At 35.9% G+C, this 23146-nt stretch overlaps 1 protein-coding gene across 1 annotated transcript in view; it reads left to right on the top strand.

The window, feature by feature from the left end:
- qless (decaprenyl diphosphate synthase subunit 1 qless) overlaps positions 1–23146 on the top strand; it is a 217257-nt gene that overhangs the window by 149454 nt on the left and 44657 nt on the right. Inside the window, exons 6-7 of the mRNA XM_090404571.1 lie at positions 1351–1482; positions 10300–10380. Coding sequence (XP_090260697.1) covers positions 1351–1482; positions 10300–10380 — 213 coding nt within the window. The remainder of the gene's footprint in view (positions 1–1350; positions 1483–10299; positions 10381–23146) is intronic.

The following is a 23146-nucleotide window of genomic DNA, read 5'->3' as shown; positions in this document are numbered from 1 at the left end:
AAGTATGCAGGAAATAAGAAATGGAACCCATTGCAGAGAACCTAAAAGATGGAAATGGTAAAGTCTTGATGAACAAAGAAACGTAGAAGAAATAGCAAGGGGGAAAGGAGATGTTCAAAAGGATTAATTGAAGTAAATATTGCAACTAAACACAAAGGGGAGAGATAGATATATATATATATATTGAAGAATTAGTTTGTAAAGTATCTGAAGAAGTCCCAAGAATGATATTAGTCAGGAGATGATGATAGACAAATTACACTGATTGTGTAACATTACTGGGATGAAGGGAAAGCATTTAGAGTTGCAGACCTGACTGTAGCCAGATGTGTACACGGGACAGATAGTGGATTACTCCCTCCTTCCCCCAGATATGGAGGGCAACTGCAAGATAAGTAAGGTAACCTGATTAATAGGCACTCCTGACTTAACAGGAGCATGGACAGTTAAAATCAGATATAGATAATATGGAAATAAGCTGCAGTTAATTTTAAAACCTTCCAAACTTCTGAAAATTTTGTGGATCCACCAAATAAAAATGGCCACAAGAATTAATAGGCTGCCAGGAAATATATAAAACAATATTCTACATTTCACATAAAATGATTTTATTGCATTTATATCTAAATCCTGCTTTGCATCTATTATCAGATGCTCTTATCTGAAAGTTTTAAACACTTAATTAACAGAGATAATATTAAAATAAAAAAAAAAGAAAATTATCAGGTTGAAGTGAGATACAGTGGCTTGTTAATGTGTATTGCCATGGAAATGAGCCCGTAATTAAAAAAAAAAAAAACCCCGAGGACCTCAGTAAGCTGACTGTACACTGCATTGACTTGTTAACAGATAGTTGAAAAATTATTACTGTTTTCAAACACATTTGCCCAGGACATGCAGAGAGAGAGAGAGAGAGAGATAGGCTAAAAACATCCATTAAACAGTATCAAGACCACACCAAAAAAAATGTGGATCTGTATGGTTTAATGTGATCTAGACCTCTAAAGATAGGAAGAATGTTTAAAAGATTCTTCCTGTCTTTCTTTGATCTTTAAAGTAAGTAGAATTAATATAAAGTTAATGAAATTTAGAAATTATGTAGTAAAATGCATGAGTTTGATATTTTGAATAGCTATAATGTTTGTAAATGCTATTTGATAAATACAGATGAATTGATACATCTGTATGATGCTTACATTCATCCAGTTTCTCAACAATGTATGTATGATAAGGAAAAGTTGGATTGGTATGTTAATTACAGGATTATGTTGTTCTTTGTATTTATTCTATGTTTTTCTCCTCTTCCTCTTCCCTCTTCTTTTTGACCTTACAATGTTTTCAATGTGATAGATTTTGGTAGATCTTGTTCAAGGTGAATTCATGCAAATGGGATCTAAAGAAGATGAAAGTGAAAGATTCTCCCATTATCTAGAAAAGACTTTCAAAAAAACTGCTAGTTTAACAGCATACACTTGTAAAGCTGTAAGTATATGTAACTGATTATTATTCATTTGATGTTTTATATATAGTTCAGCTAATTATAAAGATCCCTAAAGGGATATGAGTTTTATTTTTAGATGAAATACATCTAAAGTAGTTTGAATAAAAACTTTAGTTTAATATAACTAAAATCTACATTCAACGTTTCAAGATTTTTTTTTGTGAAGGTCATCTTCTGGAGCATACAACTATACACAGAAAATAAGCTACACTACAATCAAACTGGTTTGTTAAAGACACTGACCAACCGCTACAACAATTGTTGGCATGACTTCTGGTGGGGGGAAAAAATTATACATCAACGCTAGAGTCCTATTATTAGTGTTATCTGTTGGTTGTAGAAATACATTGGGCACAACAACAAGTATCTATCTATATACATATATTAACATCACGTACATTCCAGCCAGTTGGTATGGAATGGTTTCTAATACTAGCTGAAGATTGGCTAGAGTCCTGACTTATGCTGGATCTTATATATTAGGTAGGCTGAATGTGTGCCATCCAGAAGGCAGAAAGAAAGGACATAAAAGGTGTTTATAAAAACATTCATATGATGACAGGAAGGAGAAAGATGCTAAGGATTGGAGCAATCAAGAATGAAAGGGGTGAAATTCTGATAGAAAAAGAGAAGATATTACAGAGATGGGAAGAATATGTAAGTAAACTTTATGAAGACAGGGAAAGAGGAGAAAATCAAAGGAAAGAACATAGTGGGCAGAGATGAGGGAGGAATTGATTCTAGCAATTCAAAAGATGAAAGAAGGAAAATTGCCTGGAATAGATGGTATACAGATAGAACTTATAAGGAATATAGGTTAAAAAGGTATGGAAGTGTTATGGCAAATTATTAATGGAATTTATGAAGGACAAGAATTACCAGAGGAGGTTTAGAAGATCAATTTTTATCCCCATTCCAAAAAATATGGGAGTTTTAGACTGTAATAATTTTAGAGAGAATTAGGAATAAAATAGAAAAAGAAATGAATGAGGAACAGTTTGGATTCAGAACCAACAGAGGAACTAGAGAGGCTATAACTTGTCTAAGAATTATTGGGGAGAAAACACTAAACCATGGTGGAAAGTTGTTTTGGGGATTTCTAGATTTTGAAAAGACATTTGATATAGTGAAACATGAAAGGCTTTTTGACATTCTAGAAAATACTGATATTGACTCTTATGACTTCGAAATTTTAAAGAGATTATATTGGTCACAAATAACGTCAGTATGTGTAAATGGAGAGGAAACAGGAGAATTCCCGGTGGAGAGAGAGAGAGGAGTCAGACAAGGATGCAAGTTATCACAATTATTGTTTAACTTTTATAGTGAACAAATGTTTAGAGAGGCACTTGAGAATGTAGAAGAAGGAATAAAAATAAACGGAAGAATCATTAATAACTTAAGATATGTGGATGATGTAGTGGTGATGGCAGAAAGTGAAAATGGGTTACAACAAATTATTCAAAGAATTGAAAACTCTTGTAAAGAGTATGGACTAAGAATTAACACAAAAATGACCAAGATAATGATAATGGGTAGAAAAATAGGAGATAATGTAAGAATAAAATGTGGAGGAAAGATTTTAGAAGAAGTGGAAAGATTTTAGAAGAAGTGGAAAGATTTCAATATTTAGGTAGATGGATCTCAGAAAAAAAGGAACTTCAGAGTTGGACATTAGCAATAGAATAGGCAAAGCTAAATCGGCATTTATGGAAATGAAGAGAATTTTAATAAACAAGAACACTAAAATAGGCATTAGAATTGGAATAGTTAAAGCAACAGTTTAGAGTATTGCAAGTTATGGAAATGAGTCATGGACACTCAGAAAGAGAGATATGGAAAGAATTAATGCATTGGGAATGTGGTGTTATAGAAAGATGGAAAAGATTAGCTACAGAAAGAATATCAAATCCAGAAGTTTTAAGATGAGTTGAGATGGAAAGAACACTGCTAAAGAATATTATGCAAAGAAAGACCAGATTTGCAGGACATCTTCTGAGAGGTTCTTCGGGACACCTGACAAGAACTATATTACAAGGGAAGAGAAGACGTGGAAGACCAACTAGAGAGTGGTTTAATGAAATCGTGGAATGGACTGGTTTAAAAATGATGGAAGCGACAGGCAGAGAGAAATGGAGAAGAGCTGCTCATCTGCTGCAACCCTCTTGCTAGAGGATGCTACCAGACGACGACGAATGCTTTTTGAAAGTTTTATGGTTCATACCTACATGGATAATTTTAGCAGTCATCCGGTGGATTATATGGTCTAGTGAAGTTAGCAGGGTCTGAAAGACCTGATTTCCAGTTTAGAACCATTCATTATGGTCAAAATAGAAGAGATAGGAACAAGGCACTTTACCAACAAATACAGATCAGGAACAGGTATATATTGAACGAATTAGGAAGGATAAGTTTGTAATTGCTGTTAAGTTTCTATAATTTTTTGATTGATTGGAAGTTGTTTCATCATTGTACTGAAGTTTTGTTACTAAAATTTATATCATAATTAGACATAATCTAAATAAATTAAATTTGGGAGGGTGTGTATGTATTGTGAAGTAGAAATGGTGTGCAGCATGTAAATTTATGGAGTGATGTTGTGTTGCACTTGAATGGTTTTGGAGTCAGGTGCCTGGAGAAATTGTTGGTGAAAGAGGTGAATATGAATTGTCAGGAAAAACTATCATTAATTTTCCTGACAATTTGCAATTTCAGTCACACAGAGAGAGAGAGAGACACCCCCTCTCTCTCTCTCTCTCTCTCTCTCTGTGTGTGACTTACTCATGAGATCAATAGTAGGCTGTCATGTGCATAAACTAAACTCAGATGCATCAGAAATAAAGGTGAGCGGTTCTTAGAACTGGTAGATGTAGTGAAACCAAAAATTATAAGCATTAGTCGAATCTGGCCAACTGTTACAAGAACAGAATGTGATGGGTTCAGTTTTTTATTCAGAAAGAGTAGACAAGAACAACTGTCATTGTGCATGATTTAAACTACGAATGATAACGATTGGAAGAATGAGAGAGCATGCAAGAAGAGGAAAAATTAATCTGCAGAACTACTAACTGATAACTATCTTAAGCAGCACGTAATGGAAGGGACTTCTAGTGCAAAAACACTGGATCTAGTAAGAGCATCTGAGAAACTGTCTGTAAATGAGTTGACTATTATGTGCTTCCAGTTGGAGAGGGATTATGTAAATTTGACCAGAAAGGTGATGACAATGTAAAAAAAATAAAAAAATTAAATGTAAGGAAGTGCAGCAATATGTAAAAGTAGCTAAACAAAATTCATGGGATGATTGGTTAAAAATAGACAGTAAATATCAGGTGGCAAAATATTCTGGAGGCTAATTGAAAATGCCCAGAAATGAAGGAAAGAGTATTGTAAAAAGAATCGCAGATGATAAAGATATTCTAGATATCTGGAGTAATTATTTTGAAAGACTGCTAAATAAAACAAGCAGTGACAGTACAGTGGTAGAAAGCATTTGAGAGGATTTGTAGTCATGGAGATATTGAAGTTTTACAGTATCTACAATGCATAATTCATAAGACCTGGCCAAAGGATCAAATTCCAGACGAATACCGTAGAGTTCCCATAGTATAATGTTATTATTATTATTAAGAGAGACCTGTAGGAGGTAAAGGACTCGAGGGAGGCCACATACTATACATGCCAGCTATCATACTCCTTGCACACGCATCCAATGGCATTCCATTCCAATCATGCACTGCTAGAAAAATTTAGATCTCATCCCTTTCTTAGCATCATTCATTCTCAGCTTTGAAGGAGGCCGTTTGTTCACCCTCCATAAAATAAAAATTTCAATCAACTGAAATCCTGTATGACACTTTTAGAAGTTTGTATGTCTCAATCATATCACTCCTGTTTGCTAGTTTTTACAGTCTACAAATTCTCAATATGTCTTCATAATAAGTATTCTACAATCCTAACGTCATTTTTAACACACTCCTTTGCACTCTCTCCACTTTATTAGAATCACAAAGGAAACCTGGAGACTAGACCCGCACACAATAGTCCAAATGAGGTCATCAAGGCCTTGTAAAAGAGACAAAATGACATCTTTATTTTTACATGTCAAAGTTCGTTTCAGCATTGCAATTATCTTTTGAGTTGTATTTGCAAATCTTTGCTACATTGCCCCGAACTTCGACTTCCTATCTACTAAAAGATCCCTAGCCTGATCAGTTTCTTCTGGCATAATGCCACCAATATAATATGACATTGGATATCTAATCACGCCCAAGTGCATAACTTTACATTTACAGACACTGAACTGACAGCAATTTTCCCATTCCCACAATTCCAGCCTATTTAAATCATTCTGCAAGTACCATATCAACCACATTCCTGATTATCCTGCCTACCTATCTTTGCAACATCAGCAAATAGCTGTATGTCACCTGTCAAATCCATCCCAGTGTCATTAATGTACAGATTGAATAGCAGTGGACCAAGGACTGATCCTTGTGGTAGACCTCTGGTTACCTAGAATCTTGCTGACTCGCATCTCCCATATGCCACTTTTTGATATGTCAGTCAGCCATCCTCTGATCTATGCTAATATTTTATAATCCAAACCCGTATTCTAAATTTTATGCAACAATTTTCCATGGTGTATCCATTCTCTTAGTCTAGGTCAATGGTAACATTATAGAATGTGAGCAAGTTGTTAAAACATGTCCATCCCTTAGTAAATCTATGCTGTTCATTTCAAAGTTGAGATTCTCTGTCAATCCATTTCTGAATGTAGGCCATCGCCAACTTTTCCAAAATCTTCACTACTACTCGTGAAATACTGATTGATCAATAGCTGGATACATCGGTCTTTGCAATGCGATTACCATCCATTCTTTCCACTCCTGTGGAATCATTCCTGTTCTGAGACTCAAATTATATAGCCTGATTAAAGTTCAGTTGAACGGTTTTTAACATCCATGCTGATATATCCCATCAGTCCCTATTGCTGAATTCTTATTCAGTTTGTGTAACATCTCTAATACCTCCTCACACACGAGTTTCTTCATCCAGTGAAGAGGTAGCAGTAAGCTCAACGTTGCATACACTAGGTTGATAGCTTTAGCAAAATGGGCACTCATTAGTTGAATCTCTTCTGCATCTGCACCCCCCCCCCATCTGCATTCACTAGTTATTCTTTCTTTTACTTGCAGCATATCAATCTAATTCTTTGGAGCTATCTTTAACTTACAGAGCCATTTCTTTTCATAGTCAGATTTAGCTTTCCATACAACTGACTCATTTGACCTACTGTTTATAATATTCATAACAGACATCATCCTTATGCACACTGTATTCCTTCTACATCATCCTTTTCTTACGAATCTCTTGCTTGATAAGATTATGCATCCATTTGACTCCTACCCTATTTATTTTTTGAACTCTTGGAATGCATTCTGATATTGCATCATTTTTTAAATTGGTATTGAAGAAACAGAAGTGCTTGGCAGTAGAAACAGTAGTAGCATGAGAGATGAAGAACAGGAATGGAAAAGGAATAGGGAGAGCCTGGGTGAACAGGAAGACATGGCAGAGAGAGAGTGTGGATGTTGAAAGTAGCAGTGAATGTGTGTATGGAGATGGAGTATATTGCAATGTGGATGAGGAAACTGAGACTGAACAGATATTATTATTATTATACGGGTGCCTCCATGGAGTCCAAAGACTCATTGTGGGAGATCCAAACTATCCACACAATCTATCATACCTCTCATTGAATCCATTAACAGACAAAGCACTCACAACTGACTTTGACAACCCATTCCATTCATTCATAACTCTCCAAACAAAAAAATCTAGTCCTCACACCCCTGCTAACTATACCTTTATTCAACTTCCAGGTATGAGCCCTTGTTCTGGTCCCTACAGCCAAGTGCTGAAACATTTCTCATGCATCAATTCTATAAAACACTTTAAGCCCTTGTTTTTCAACCCGTGGTCTGCAGAAATTTCCTGGCAGTCTGCCAAAATTTTCTTTGTCTCTCAGAAACAATGCTCCAGCCACGTATATCAAATTTTCTAACCTCTAAGTAGCAGCAGATGTCACACTAGCTGAACATTCCACAGATCACTCACCATTTTGGTCATTTGCCTCTGTATCTTCTCCACTGCTTCTACATCCCCAGGAGACCAGACTTGAGCACAATAATCCAGATGTGGATGTTCTACAACCATAATGTTGTAGAACACACTAACACTGTTTTTTTGTTGCCTTTGTAGCACTCTGAACTTTCACCTCCCTGTCCACAATTGCACCCAAGTCCCTGGCTTCATCGGTTTTCTGTAGTTCAGTTCCATTAATATAGTATACAGCTTCTGATCTCTTCCCAAAGTGCATCACCTTATGCCAGCCTGGTTGGCCAAGTGGTTAGATTATCTGCTCTTCAGCCAAAAGGCTGTAGGTTCGAATCCTGCCAAGAGCATGGATGTTTTGTGATTGTCCTACTAACCGTTGACCATGTGCACTGCTGCAATCTGTATCCTGGCACAGTACGACACCTTTGATGTCTTTATGCCATAAAAATCAAATCGAAATAAAAGAAAAAAAAAGCATCACCTTACACTTGGTCACATTAAACTTAGCCAGACTGTGTTGCTGACATTCAGCATCCATTAATTTTAATTTATAAAGAGCTGTTGGGATTATAAAATTTTAAACAAGAAAAAAATGGAGTTATAGAAAAACTATGTATACGCACACAATAATTTATCTTTTTTTTTAGGGGAAGATGAGTTTGCATTTATCAAATTAATATTAATATTTTTATTAATAAAAATTTGTACTCATCATCTCACATGTATTATTCTGATTGCAGTTTACATGATATATCACAAAGCATAAACACAACTGGCTTGAAGAATTGATTGTTGATCTTGCTTTTTGGTCATTTATGCTTGTAATGTTGTATGTAGTTATTTAAATTGTGCCGAGATGTGAAGAACTAATTGAAGAATTTTAGTAATAAAAATTATTTCCTATGTAAGTAATCTATTCTTAATTTATTTGATACACAAGTAAGTCAGTTGGATACCTGAAACTCTGTACTTGGAACAGATTATAGTCAAGTTGGGAAATTTATAGGTAGAATATTCTACTAAACATGATGCATATCACTTACAGTTTTAGACAAGTGACATGAACTTGAAATTCAGAAATAAAAAAAATATACTCATTTGCTGCTAAGCCCAATTTTTAACAAAAGCACAAGACTTCTCTATTATCTTTTTGCCAAACTACAGAATACTGCTTCTCATTTATTTATGTTTAGGAGCTAGAAGAATTTATCATCATCAAGTATTTGTGAACCGATTGAATAATACTGAAAATATGTTTACAACCTGTAGGTGGGATTGTCATATAAAATAAAAATAATAATTTATACTTTAAGATATATAAAAGTCTTAATATGCTTAGAGATGAGTCAAATACACTGCATGGAAAGAAGTCATTGGACACCATAGTGTGAGGAAGAAACAGCCATGACCCATCTTAATCCTTCGCTGTGATAACTGCAGCAATCCTATGGGGCATAATTTCCACAACTGTATGATAGCAATCAATGGGAATTTGGGACCATTCTTCCTTTAGGCATGTAATGAGGTCCTGGACTGTTGTGGGGAAGATGTTCTTTGATCTCACCTGACATTTCACAGATGTTCAGTAGGGTTGAGATCAAGGCTGGTCAAGTGTGATGACATTCATGTCCATAAACCATGCATTTACAGCAGACTTATGACACAGTGCATTGTCATGCTGAAAGAGCCCAACGGTCAATTCTGTGGAAAGTAGGAAACATTGCACTATCCAGAATGTTCAGATACCTCTTGTAGTTCAGTGTTCGTGGCACCACAGAGGTCCCAGGCCAAACCAGGAAAAACAGGACCATACATGACACCTCTCCCTCTGATTGGTAGAGGGAATAGTGTGATACATTACTTCATAACACAGCGTTCCAAGCTTCCACGTCCCACTGTACACGCGCTTTGATCCACTGAAGAATACACTGCTTGTTGGTTAAGGTAACGTGGGGGCTTACATATTGTGGTCCTACATTGGAAATCCATGTTGTGAGCCTTGGTCCTGTTTTGGTGCAGATTTGTGTTCCAGTCAATGTCCGGAACTCTGCATTCAACGTATCAACTGACGAACAGTTTTTACATACTGTCCTTTATAACACTCTACAGTCACATTTGGTGAGTGTAATGGGTCGTTCACTGTGGGTAGTATTTGCAGTCGACTCCCTGCACTTTCATCTCAGTATAGTATCACTGTTTGTTGACCTGGCCCAATTGGTCGAACAGATAGGCCTGCAACATAGCATCTTATCACAATGCCTCTTTCAAACTCCATTAGTTCCCTTCTTGCAGCCATTTCACCTGGACACAGTTGACTGACTTCTGAGAATCATATTCTATCAATTAATACCGGCTACAGACACGTGACATGGCACAATGCACCTTGCCTGTGGAGTGTCCATTGACTTCTTTCCAAGTAGTGTATGCACACAGATGCTGTTTACATTTAAGAAAGACAGGGATGGACATGAGATGAAGATATGCTTGTTTCTGTGGTGGTGAAGATATGGTGATAAAATGTAACACTTGATAATCAGCATGCATTATTCTTGCAACTTTATTTTAAATAGAAAATAGCACTGATTTTGTGAATTTTATACATACAAAAAATTAAATCTCACATCTTTTTCAGAAATATATACTCGTTTCATATTAGTTTACTAAATTTATTTTTTAAGGCTACTCACTTAGGAGGTGCAAGTCCAGAATTAACAGAAGCAGCATTTCAGTATGGAAAAAATGTGGGCATTGCATTCCAGGTAAATATATATGTAAGACCATTAAATCTGGGCAGATGTGTAGGCTTAGGATTTAAAATATCAGATTTACACTTCACTGAATATGTTTTACCATAATGCGTAAGAATCTGACATCTTAACTTTGTTCGGCCATGCATCTCTCATCAGTATAACAGGATTACTCTAGCTTAAGTATAGTGTTAACATAAACCCTTGGATAGCCAATCCAATCATTTAGCATAACCTTTAGTTGGATTGATTTGACATTGCGTCCTGATCCTGGGTGATTGTAGCTGCTCGGATGATTCTGGCAGTCCTGATACAGAAGTTTCCTGGAAAACTTTTGGTTGAAATTTTCGTCAGGAACTTACTGGGTGAAATTGCCAAAGTCACCATGATGTATGCGGCTACCTACGCTCTCGTAGCGTATCCTTGCTTCCTCAGAACCCTCATCGGGAAATACAGCCTCTCCTATACCTGCATCAGAAGCATGTCCTCGGCACTGGACAGCACAGGGAACCTACTATCTAGAGATGAAAAAAATTTGAGAGCGAGCCCTTCTGGTTTGTCTCCATCCCCCTTTATACAATTCCCAGTCAGCGTGATGACATCATTCTTGGTGCCTTTTTCTAACATCGCATGACCTTGCAAACTACAGATCACTTTTACAACAGAATTATTTACTCATTTGAGTGCAATACAGTTTCTATGTTCAAAATATCTGGAAAACCCTGTAAAATCGAACACAAAAATTTTAACAAAAAAATTAATTATGCGAGAGATTTTACACACCTATCTCGGCCTCCTATCAAGTACATTAATTATATTTCAATGCTCAGTGAAGTAGTTCCCGTAACACTCCTCTTTGTTGACCTAATTAGCTGAGTGGACAACATACCTACTGTCCAGCCAACAGGCTGTGGTTTTGTATCTTGTCATGGAAGGATATTTCTCAATGTCTTTAGGTTTGAGATAAATTTCATCATCCTGATTACTGAAGGTCTGAAGTTGGTTGGAAGAAGTTCCATATTTGGTTTCTAGCCCAGTATTTCCATATTATATAAATATATAATATGGAAATACTAGTCTAGAAATCTTGGATTCAGTTTTTTAGGTGGATTATACTTTGAGAGAACTAGTCCATTACCTGGAATTTGATGGAATTATGCAGCATATAGCCACTGACATGTTTACTTCCATATATAAGCATTTCTGGTTGAAATGCTCAAATATGGAAGTTTATTATTATTACAGGCTACTCCATGGAATCTTTAGACTCATCAAGGGAGACCCCTAAACATCATGCCCAGCACTATCCAACATTCACACAGTATCTATCATACTTTGTTTTGAACTCATTTACAGTTATGGCACCCACAACAGACTCTGGCAACCTATTCCACTCATTCGGCACTCTCCAAGCAAAAAAACCTAGTTCTCCCACCACCCTGTTCTGAAAAATTTTCTCTGAATTAATCTTGTAAAAACCATTCAGTAATTTGTATGTATCAATCATATCACCCCTTTTCCACCTGTCAGCCAGTTTCTGTAACCCACATATCTTCAACCTGTTCTCGTAAGGTTCATTACATAGACCTGTTGCCATTTTGGTCACTTGCCTCTGGATCCTCTCCACCTCTACCTCATTGCCAAGAAACCCAGGTGACCAGATCTGTGTGCAGTAGTCAAGATAGGGTCTTGTCAAGGCTTGAGCTGGTATACTATCTGATCTCATAGCTATATTCACATATGTTCTATAATATGCTATGCACCTCAATTTCCATAAAAGTATTTGCCTCTCTCATTACTGCAGTATCTCCACCTGGATGATATACTCTTGCAAAGCATATACTTAGTAATTCTACTATTTCAATAGAATTACCACTGAATTAAAATCATTCTGCCATTAATTCTTCCTTATACTTGCAACATATTAAAACTGTTTGGGATTATCTTTGGGCTGCACTGCTAATTTCCTTTCTCCACACTGGTTACCCTTCTGTCCTGTGTTTTGTACTGCTCATGTGCCTGCTTTCTCTTTGAATTCCCTCCACAAATTTTTCTTTTTTTGTATCTCCATCTTAATGATTCATCCATATAACTCCCACTTGATTTATTCTTCTGACTCTAGGTTTGCAGTCTGCCATTACTTCCCTCAAACACTTTTACCACTTTTCATGCACTAGCACTGGCATGTGAAACAGCCCTTGCAGTTTCACATGCCATCACACTGATCCAAGCAATCTTTTAAGCTTGTCATACTTACCAGCCCTGTAATTTCACATATACACTGAAAAGTCCACATATTTAGCCACCTCCCAGGTCAAGACTATATGTTCACTCTCATGAACTGGTGGCAGTGTGGTCATATTGGTTATAAACAAATTCTCTGATGCAGTTACTAGATCTAATAATCTCAAACCTAGTATATTCCATTACATGCTGCCTCAGGTAATTATTTCTGTAACTTCTAATTTCCTTTCTCCCATATGTTCTCTCCTCCTTCTAATCTATGTTCCCGTAGTTGAGATCCCCCATAATAATAACTTACCCTCCACTCATTGAGTTTATTTGCCAATGCATACTATCTCCACTGTCATGGAGACAGTATGTTCTGCTAGCCTCAAATGTGCTATTTTCAGTGTGCAGTTGAACTTCTACTCTCTTTGGTTGCATTTAATCATCTGTCATGTGGAGGAGGTTAATGAAAAGGAATTAACCTCCAAAATAGAAAAATTAAAGCAGATCATCAAAGAAATGATTGCAGAAATTACAAAAGTCGAGAGGCATTTAAACGAGTATACGGAGAAAATGAAAATTAAACAGCAAAATAAGAAACAAAGAACAGAAACAGGTAAGTCAAGAAGTAACAGAAATTAGGTAAGACATTAGTAAAAAGAAAGAAGTTGTTTGGTGTGGTGACTATATAATGAAACATGCTATTGATGAGCGAGTTATAACTTTGAGTTTTTCTGGAACAAAAATTAAGAATATAAAGGAAGCAATTCAAAAACAGAAAATTAAAGAAATCATAATTGTAGTAGGTATTAATGACTTAACTAGTGATAAGTTCAGTATGAGAGAAGACGTGAAAGGGTTGTTGGAAGAGGCGAGAGTGAGAAAGTGAAAATCGTCAGTATTTTACCTTGATATGATAAAAATGAATTAAGAAGAAGGGCTATGATGGCAAACAATTTGATGCATAGGCTGTGTAGAAGAAATGGATGCAAATTTTTGGATGTATGTGGAGTGAGTTTGAGGGAAGATTGGATTTGTATAAGAGGGACAGCTTATACCTGAATGCATTTGCTATCAGGAGTTTAGAAAAAGTAATAACTGGTATGAGACCTAACACAGAGAGTCAGAGAAACTAAATTGTAAAGGGAGGAATGGTGAAAATGTGAGTGTAAGAGCGTCAATGTTATATAATTGTGTTAATGATAGGAATGGGCTTTGTCATGGAAATGTTGATGAGGAGAGAACGATTTCGACCTTGTGTTCATCCAGTTCAGACTCATCAACAGACAGTATGCAAAGATGTCTACATGTATAAGGCACTAGAGAGAATAGAGATCTGCAAGTTGTCCGACTGTGTCATACAGACTGCAGATAGGAGTATACGAAAGAACATGCAGGCAGATTATTATGTCTGTACATGAATGCTAGGAGTATAAGAAACAAAGGGGGTAGAGTTTGTTGACTTAGTGAATATGTTCGGACCTCAGATTGTAGGCATTAGTGAGACCTGTCTATCAGAATCATACATACTAACTGGTATCGAGTGTAAAGGGTACACTACTTTTAGGAAGAATAGAGAGGATAGGAGAGAAGGGGGTGTTTGTGCTGCTAATGATATCGAGTGACTTGAATCCAGTTAGAGTTGAGACCTATGATTGTAACTACTACTAACAGTATTTCATGTGGCAGAGTTTAAAGCCATCTGGTGTGAGGTGGAATCTAACAAGATCAACTAAATAGTGGGGCGTTGTTACAGTCCTGGTGGATTGGTTGCTAGTGATTAAGAAATGCATCACCAAATAGACAAGATGAGTGCAAAAAGAGTAATTGTAACGGGAGACTTTAATTATCCAAATATTGATTGGGTAGCAGTAGAATCTCATGAGAAGAATGAAAATGCATATATTGAGCTGTTGCAGGACAATTTCCTCAAGGTGCATGTGACAGAAGGAACTTGAAGTCAAAGAGTGTTAGGTTTCATTATAGTGTCATAGGGCATTTCAGCTAAAGATGTAACTATTCTGCCTCCAGTTGGTGACAGTAATCATGCGGTACTCACTTGGGAAGTGACTAAGTTTACGAATGTCCCATTCAGAAAAGGTTACATGCTGAACTACAGAGCAGGAAATTATGACCAACTGAGGAGTATACTAAGTTCAGTGGAGTGGGATTGGTTGAAGGATGGAAAGAATATCGACGGTGCATAGGAAGCATTTAAACAATACTTAAATGATGTGATATCAGAGTGTGTCCGGAGAGTTCGAAGAATAAATAGGGTAAGAATCAAATGGATGTGTAATCTTATTAAGCAAGAGATTTGTAAGAAAAGAATGATGTGGAAGGAATACTGTATGTCTAAGGATGATGTACATTATGAAAATTATAAGCAGCAGGCTAGAATAATCAACTGTTGTACAAAAAGCAAAGTCTGAGTTATGAAAAGAATTGGCTCTATGTGCTAAAGATAACCCACAAGAATTCTATCAATATGCTGCAAGTAAAAGAAAGAATAACTCTTCTAGATGCAGATGGCGTGAGGGTTACAGATGCAGAAGAGGTTGTTCAACTAATGAGTGCCCATTTTGTTAAAAGCTATCAACCTGATGTATGCAGCACTGCTACCTCTTCACTGGATGAAGTATTAGAGCTGTTGCAAAAGCTGAATAAAAATTCAGCAATAGGGACTGATGGGATATCAGCGTGTGTGTGCTAAAAGAGTGTTCAGCTGAACTGGCTATTCCTTTGACCAGGTTGTTTAATATGAGTCTCAGAACAACAAACATTCTGCAGGAAAAAAAGAATGTATGGTAATTCCATTGCATGAAGGTGGTGCAAAGACTGATGTATATCCAGCTATCCACCAATTAGTACCTCAGGAGTGGTGGTGAAGATTTTGGAAAAATTGGTTAGGGCTTGCATTCAGAAATTGGTTGACAGTGAATCTCTACTTTGCAATGAGCAACATGCGTTTACTAAGGGAAGGTCATGTTTTAGCAACTTGCTCACATTCTATAACAATGTCCCCATTGAACTAGACAAGGGGAATGGATACACCATGATACTTAAGGATTTTTCCTAAGGCTTTTGACATCATGGTAGACTTGCATAAATTGGAGAATATGGGTATGGATTATAGAATATTAGTGTGGATAAGAGGATGGCTGACTGACAGATCATCAAAAAGTGGTATTCTGGGGATGTGAGTCTGCAAGATTTAAAGTAATCAGTGGTGTATCACAAGGATTAGTGCTTGGTCCACTATTAATCAGTCTATGCATTAATGATATTGGACATGATTTGTCAAGCAACATACAGTTTTTTGCTGATGATGCAACGATGCACAATGATTTGAATAGGCTGGAATTGTGGGCATGGGAAAATGGATGTCAGTTCAATGTCAAGTCATTCACTTCAGAGCATTGGATATCTAATCACTCCGAAGTGAATGACTTGACATTTACTTCGGATTATGCTTGAAGAAACTTATGAGGCCAGGGATCTTGGAGTGTTAGTAGATAGGAAGTTGAAGTTCAGGGGCCATGTAGCAAAGATTGCAAATACAACTCAAAAGATAATTGCAATGCTGAAACGAATTCACATGTAAAGATAAGGATGTCATTTTGCCTCTTTATAATGCATTGATAAGACCTCACTTGGATTATTCCTTCGTGATTCTGATATATTGGAGAGAGAGTGTTAAAAATGATATCAGGATTGTGGAATAATGATTATGAAGACAGATTGAGAATTTGTAGACTGCAGACACTAGCAAACAGGAGAAAGAGGGATGATATGGTTGAGACTTATAAAGTTCTGAAAGGATCATACAGGATTTCAATTGATGGAATTTTTTAATTTATTGAGGGTGGGAAGGACAAGAGAGCATCCTTGATTTTTCTCTCATAGGGTGGTGTGTGATTGGAATGGATTGCCATCGGATATTGCGAGTGCAAGCAGTGTGAATGAATTCAGGAATAAGTATGATAACTGGTGCATGTAGTATGTGGCCTTTCTCGATGAGTCCCTGACTCCCTGGAGGGCTCTCTCTTAATAATAATCATCAATAACATTTCTCCCCTTCTGTATCCTTCCTGAACACACTATACCCTTCACATTCTATCCCACTAACTATATCATCTTCTGTCAGTCATGTCTCACTAACGAAGTAAGCCATGCCAAATACTCCTCCCTCTTGTTCCGAATGCACCTAGCAGTATTTGACAATGAGGAATGGGATACTTCCCTGATTTTGCACATTCACTTCATTCATCAACACTTTTTCCAGACTCTGAACACTAAATCCATTCAGATGCAAACCATCCTTCTTGTATGTCCTTTCTCCCTTCATACTAACTCCACATTATTCCTCTTGCATAATCTATGCATAGAGTCGCTGGCTATTATAGCCCTCCTCAGCTCAACTTTGTCATACTGCACCACAGACCCACTATCTTAACTTTCTCACTCTTTTTCCTTTGCTACTTCCAGTAATTCTTTCATGTCTTCCCTCATGCAATGCTTTTCCTTTCAAATCATTTGTTCACTTCACCCTTTTATTCTGTAACTGCCTTGTTACAAGGCAGTTAATGATGTTAACAATTAACTATCTTTCTAACAATTAATACTTTCTGCTTGAAGTATTGATATAATCTTCATTGTATCCTTTTCAATATTTTCTACCATTGTCATTTAACAGTATTTTGAAATAATTATGTTAGGCATCTTGAATACATTTATCTTTAGTTTTTATGTCATCTTCTTGATCTATTTTCTTTTACATTACTCTTTTCCTCAATTTCTAAGTTTTTTCTTCAATATTTTTCAGAATATGTTTTTTTATGCTTTCTACCTATGAGAGGTAAACCTAAGTACCATGAGTGGGCTGAGGAATAAAAAAAATTTTTTTTTTACTAGAAATTGCTATAGAAACCAATCATGAACTAACTTTTTCAAGCCATCTTAGGCCTCTTTATTAGTGGGGCAGTGGCCCTCACAGCAGATGAAATTCATCTCCCACCTAAAGCTTTACAATTGCAAACATTCATGGTGAATGGAATTCAAACTCGCAGCCTGTTGATTGAAGAATGAGTATATCTTATAATTAAATTTCTTAAATTTTTCTGTGTATTCTTTCAGAACAGCTGTTTACTTACTTCCCAAGAACTTTTGATATGACTTCTTTCCAGGAATTCTTTAATCTTTAGTCCACCATGAAGTCTGCATTTTTCTATCTTCACAAAAAACTTCACTGCATACCATTGTGGCTGAATCAATGTTTGCTTCTTGTTTAAAACTTTCTTTTCCAGTATTTGTATATTTGAGTCTAAAGTTCACGGTTGAAAACTGCTTAACTTTGTTACATACTATATAATTTTCGTTATGACTCACATTTATTCTGTTTAACCATACAGCTAATGTGGATAAAATACATCAATCAACATCTGAGACTTTGTATCTATCTGACTTCAGTGGTAGCTGTGCTTTCTGGTCCCTTGCACAAGCTGTTGGGTGCAGTTTCAGTGCATTTGTGCTTCTTCCTCACCACAGAACAGTATTGCAACATCAGCTAAAGATAAAGCTGAGTTCTTTGCATCATTCCTCTCGTCCACCTCCTGCATAAATTACCAATACATATTACCAGTAACATTTGATCACATGCTTCCTGGCCTTTCACCAGCAAGAACCTTTTTGGTATCTAAAAAGCTTCTAGTATTCCACTAATTGTACTCAAGAAATAGAACTCCTGGACCTGTCCTTTATCATTTCTATTATACTTGACAAGCATCCATCCCACAACATGGAAGCAAGTCCAATATATAGCCAATTCCAAAAAAAAAAAAAAAAAAAAAAAAAAACAGCTAAGTGTCTGTCATCATATGCTGACCCTTGAAGGCCAACTTCTAAAACACTATAAGCACTATCAATAAATCAGTGACCACTGCCATAGATTTATGTGGTCAAGATCCACAGCAGATTTTGTCTATAGTTCACCCACCGATTAGAGGTCCCTCGACACTTCTGCGCATGTCAGAAAAAGGAGAATCCATTCCGATAATAGGGTAATCAGTCTGTCTTCCTGGATGAGTTTGTTTATTATTACAGGTCGGAAAATTTAGCTTTTCTTTTACGAACATTGCTGTTTTTAAAGTGTAACTATTTTGCTTGTATAACAGTTGGAAAAATGTACATAGTGGTAACAAAATTAAAAAGGTATAACATAAAACAAAAATGTAACTAAGTTTATTTTTAATAAAGTTTTCTATAAAATAAAAATAATTATACAGAAAAACAGAAATTATTTCAAATGAACTTAGATATTCTAAACTTACAGTTGAGAGAACTGGGACACTTTAATGTCCTAAACTGATTAATTATTTATGACTTGTTGTGACTCTTTTAACAAACCCATGCAAAAAAATGTTGGAAAAAATACCATTGTCAAATTCTTTTAATCTTCAGAGTCATCTGAATCGCCATCACTTTCACTTAAACTGATCACCAAAGGTTCGCATAATTTTTCGATAATTCCGTCTCTGTCCCAATATATGTTTTCCAATGAGGTGACATGAGAACAATATTTTCCCCAGTTTTGAACTGTAATACTTTCAATCGCCTGTTCTGAAAGCTTAAAAAGTTTCGACATGTCAATATCCCCAGTTACGTTGCAATGGCGAATGAAACTTTTCACTTCTGCCCAAACATACTCAATAGCATTAATATAGCAATGATATGGTGGTAGCCTCAAAGCTAGAAATCCATGCTCTTTGAGCATCATCATCAAATTCTTGCCATGTACCCTCAAGGGGTGTACAGGATATGATAGTACTACATGAAAAATTTACATCATTACTAACTTCCTATCTACAATTTTCCTCCAAATCAGTCTGTTACTTGTCAGGACTCCAACATTATTTGAGCATTGTGTCAAATTTAAATAGTTTAGTTGTGGGCGAGTTTCCTTTGACCAAATTAAGCAATTGAATTTTTTGCATATCTGGGGAATGAGAAATGTTATTTGCAGAGAACCAATCCATAAGAACTTGCTTCTTGTTAGACCAATTTGGAACTTGATCGAATAGAGTGATATGAAGCATTATCAATTATAACAACAGCATTTTTATGAAGGTTTGGAATCAGCTTTTCTTCTGCCCACTTTTCGAAGATTGTAGAATTCATTTGCCCATGGTAATCTCCAATAGTTGAATTGGCTTTGTATAGTAAGTTTGAATTCGGTAAAAAACCCATTTCTCCACCTGCACACAAAATTATTATGCGCTGCGAGGCATTTCCGGTTTGTAGCACTCCACATTCTTCTTTAGACTGCCAACATTTTTCATAAGTTAAATTGCTATCAATCCAAGTTTCATGTAGTTACACAATCGGTCTTTTCTCCTCATTGAAACGTCTTATTGCTCTCAAATACTGCATTCTAGATAAAACAATGTCACTTCACTCCATGGTAAGGTTCCTTTTATTCTGGGACTTTTTAAAACAAAATCCAATTTCATGAAGTATTTTCCTTAAAGTTTCTTTTTTTCCAAGGAAAATCAATTTTTTCCTTAAGCACAGAAATCAATTTCGGAACAGTTGGCACTCTTTTCTCGACCAAGTAAAATTCGTGAACAGTTCTTCTTATAACGTCTACATCAAAATCATTCAAAGCTACGGTCTCTATGGTTTTCTTTCTCTGCCGCTTTTTTTTTAGGAGATTTAAATTTTGGCTTACCTTTACTTTTTGATTCCCTATGAATTCCTTTAACAGTCGACCCCGATACGCCCACAATTGCACTTGCACGTTTTATGACTTGAGAAAGGGGAACAAGAAGACGGCCTTCTGACGATTCTTTTTCAGAGAATGTCAGCACATTATTCAGTATTCTTTTGCAAGAGCTACTGAAACGTTTAACAACAGAACTTGTTGACTGTTCTGGATCCATCATACAAATTAATAATAAAAAAATAATGCAAAAAAGCGCCAACAAAAATCAAACTAGTACTAGTACAGTGACAGACAAGAAAACACATGATTTCGCATGTTGACGACCAATTTGTACATCCTTCATTTCTTTCTCCCCTTCAGCATGAATCGACTATTCTTGTCAAAATGCCAAGAAGGGATCTACAAATGGTGGGCAAACTATACCTTTGAACACATGGAATGGAAAAGCTGTGCTGTTGCACTTGATATTGGCATTGAGGGGCTTCTCAGCAACTTGCCATTTTGTAATCCTTTGTAGTTGAATTGCCAGTTTTTTCCTTGGGTTGTCCACTGCATTTAATGGTGGAAAGTGTTCTCTCTTCAGATTTTCCTAGTAATGCAGGTTTCTCATATACGTCAATGACTTCTAACAGATAAAATTTGATGACAAAAACATACCTTAAATAAAATACACAGACTAGTTTCACTACCTAAAATAGAACTGGTGACTTCTTCACAGTTAGACAACTCAAAACAACTAAATGCAAAGATCATGAAGTTGATTAAATGCTAAAAACCATTACAATACAAATAGGTAAATTCATGCTAGACAAACATGAAAACACATGGCATGCATTAGTAGTTAGCAGTAGAAGGTTACTGTTGGCGAAGTCGAAATCTCTAACGTTAAGAGATTTAAGGAGAGATTTCCATATATCACTTTCCTCGATTTTTATTGAGTGATCCATATGAATGGATAAACTGTAACAGATTCCTTCAGAGGTCTGAAATAAAAGTTCTTTTATTTCAGAATTTTTAAATCAACTGCATGGTTGCTATTAAAAGTATGGTTGGCCAAACCATATCTGTATTTTCTTTTTATGACTAACATCTGCAACACAGTCTTTCTCACCTCAAATCCACAACTTGTGCATCCCAAATAGGCTAAACCACCTGAGCATAGAACTCTATATACTCCTCCATATTTGTAGAAAGGTGTGCTATCTTCAGTAGACTTCAGGAGGCTTTGAATAGTTTGAATTGGTTTAAAAGTTACTCTGGTGTTGTGATGTTTGAATTGTGAAGCTGTTTTAATTGCTAGACTTTCCATATGTGGTATGGTGATGGAGTCTTCGTATTGGATATTCTGGTTATTGGATGCAGTAGGGTTTGAAACTAAAAGCCTATTGACTGTTTTCTTGAGAACAAAAAAATTAGTCTGGAGTTCAATCTTGAGTCTGTCATTTTGTATAATAGGTGGATTATGTCTAATTTTTGAGAATGATGAAGGGATGAGGCATGAAGAAATGTCCTGTATATGAAGGTTTACAACACACTTCAAGAGTAACATCAATTTCAAACTTTTTATTGATGAGGACATCAAGGAAAGGAAGTTTTCCATCATTTTTCAAGCTGTAATGTAAATTAGATATGTTTGTAAGGCCCTGGAATTATACTATTGAAGCTCAAGTCATTACATCCTATTCCTGCCAACTTTGAATCACCAAAAATTCAAAAAGCTGGAGTTCCATTGATACCTATAGAAGATGAAATCAACTCTCCTACTTATACCTTATCTAAGCATCTAGCTAATCTACTAGGACAAGCACATAAGGTCATCAGAATCTTATATAAAAAATTCCTCCCATTTTGTCCAAAAACTATCCAAGCTTTGACATATAATCTGCTGACATCCTTGCAAGTCTTGACTATCAATTTTGCATTAGAACTTGAATAAAGATGGAAAACTCCCTTTCCTTGATGTTCTCACCTCTAAAAAGCTTGCAAGTGGTGTTACTATTTCTTTGTATCATAAACCATCCTATATATATAGGATGGTATCTTCATGCCTTATCCCTTCACCATCCTTGTCAAAAAAAATCCACACCCTAAAAGAATAGAACAGTTTCTATTATACAAAATGATAACAGACTCAGACAAAACCCCAGACTAATATTTTTTTTTTTTTTTTTTTGTTCTCAGTGGCTGTTTCAAGTAAACAGTTGAGATTTTATTTTCAAAACCTACTTCTTCCAATAACCAGAATATCAAATACAAAGACTCCATCACAATACCATATATATATGTGTGTGTGTAATAAATTTTTTAACTTGGGGATATTGTATATTAGGATAACCAAGTTATTTTATAAACTTGGTTATTTTAACTCCTAATCCCAAGTATGCAAACAAATAAGTTTGTGCCTGAAACAAAGTTCACGTCTAAAGATGGTACAACACCAGGTCAACTCATTGTAAAGGTGGGTAAAGCTCTGATCACTCTTCTTAGTATTTTCCCATAATGTAAAGCACATCTCACTAGAAGATGTATACTGCAATGCATTATGGGTGGGGTCACTACCCAGACCGGTTTCAACCTTTTTTGAGGTCTTCTCAGTGAGTAGCTAGACCCTAAATACCAAGGTTATAGTAATACGGAGCCTTATCAACTTTACTTATAGAAGTTGCAACAATGTGTTTTTATTTTTAATAAAAATCTCTGCAGGAGATATAGATGTAATAAATTTTTTAACTTGGAGATATTGTATATTAGGATAACCAAGTTATTTTATAAACTTGGTTATTTTAACTCCTAATCCCAAGTATGCAAACAAATAAGTTTGCACCTGAA

This window comes from Typopeltis vanoorti, chromosome 15, assembly GCF_054136105.1.
Source record: "Typopeltis vanoorti isolate ZY-2024b chromosome 15, IOZ_Tvanoo_1.0, whole genome shotgun sequence".
NCBI lineage: Eukaryota > Metazoa > Arthropoda > Arachnida > Uropygi > Thelyphonidae > Typopeltis > Typopeltis vanoorti.
Note: the sequence above shows the minus strand (reverse complement) of the source record. Positions and strands in the feature narration are given on the sequence as shown.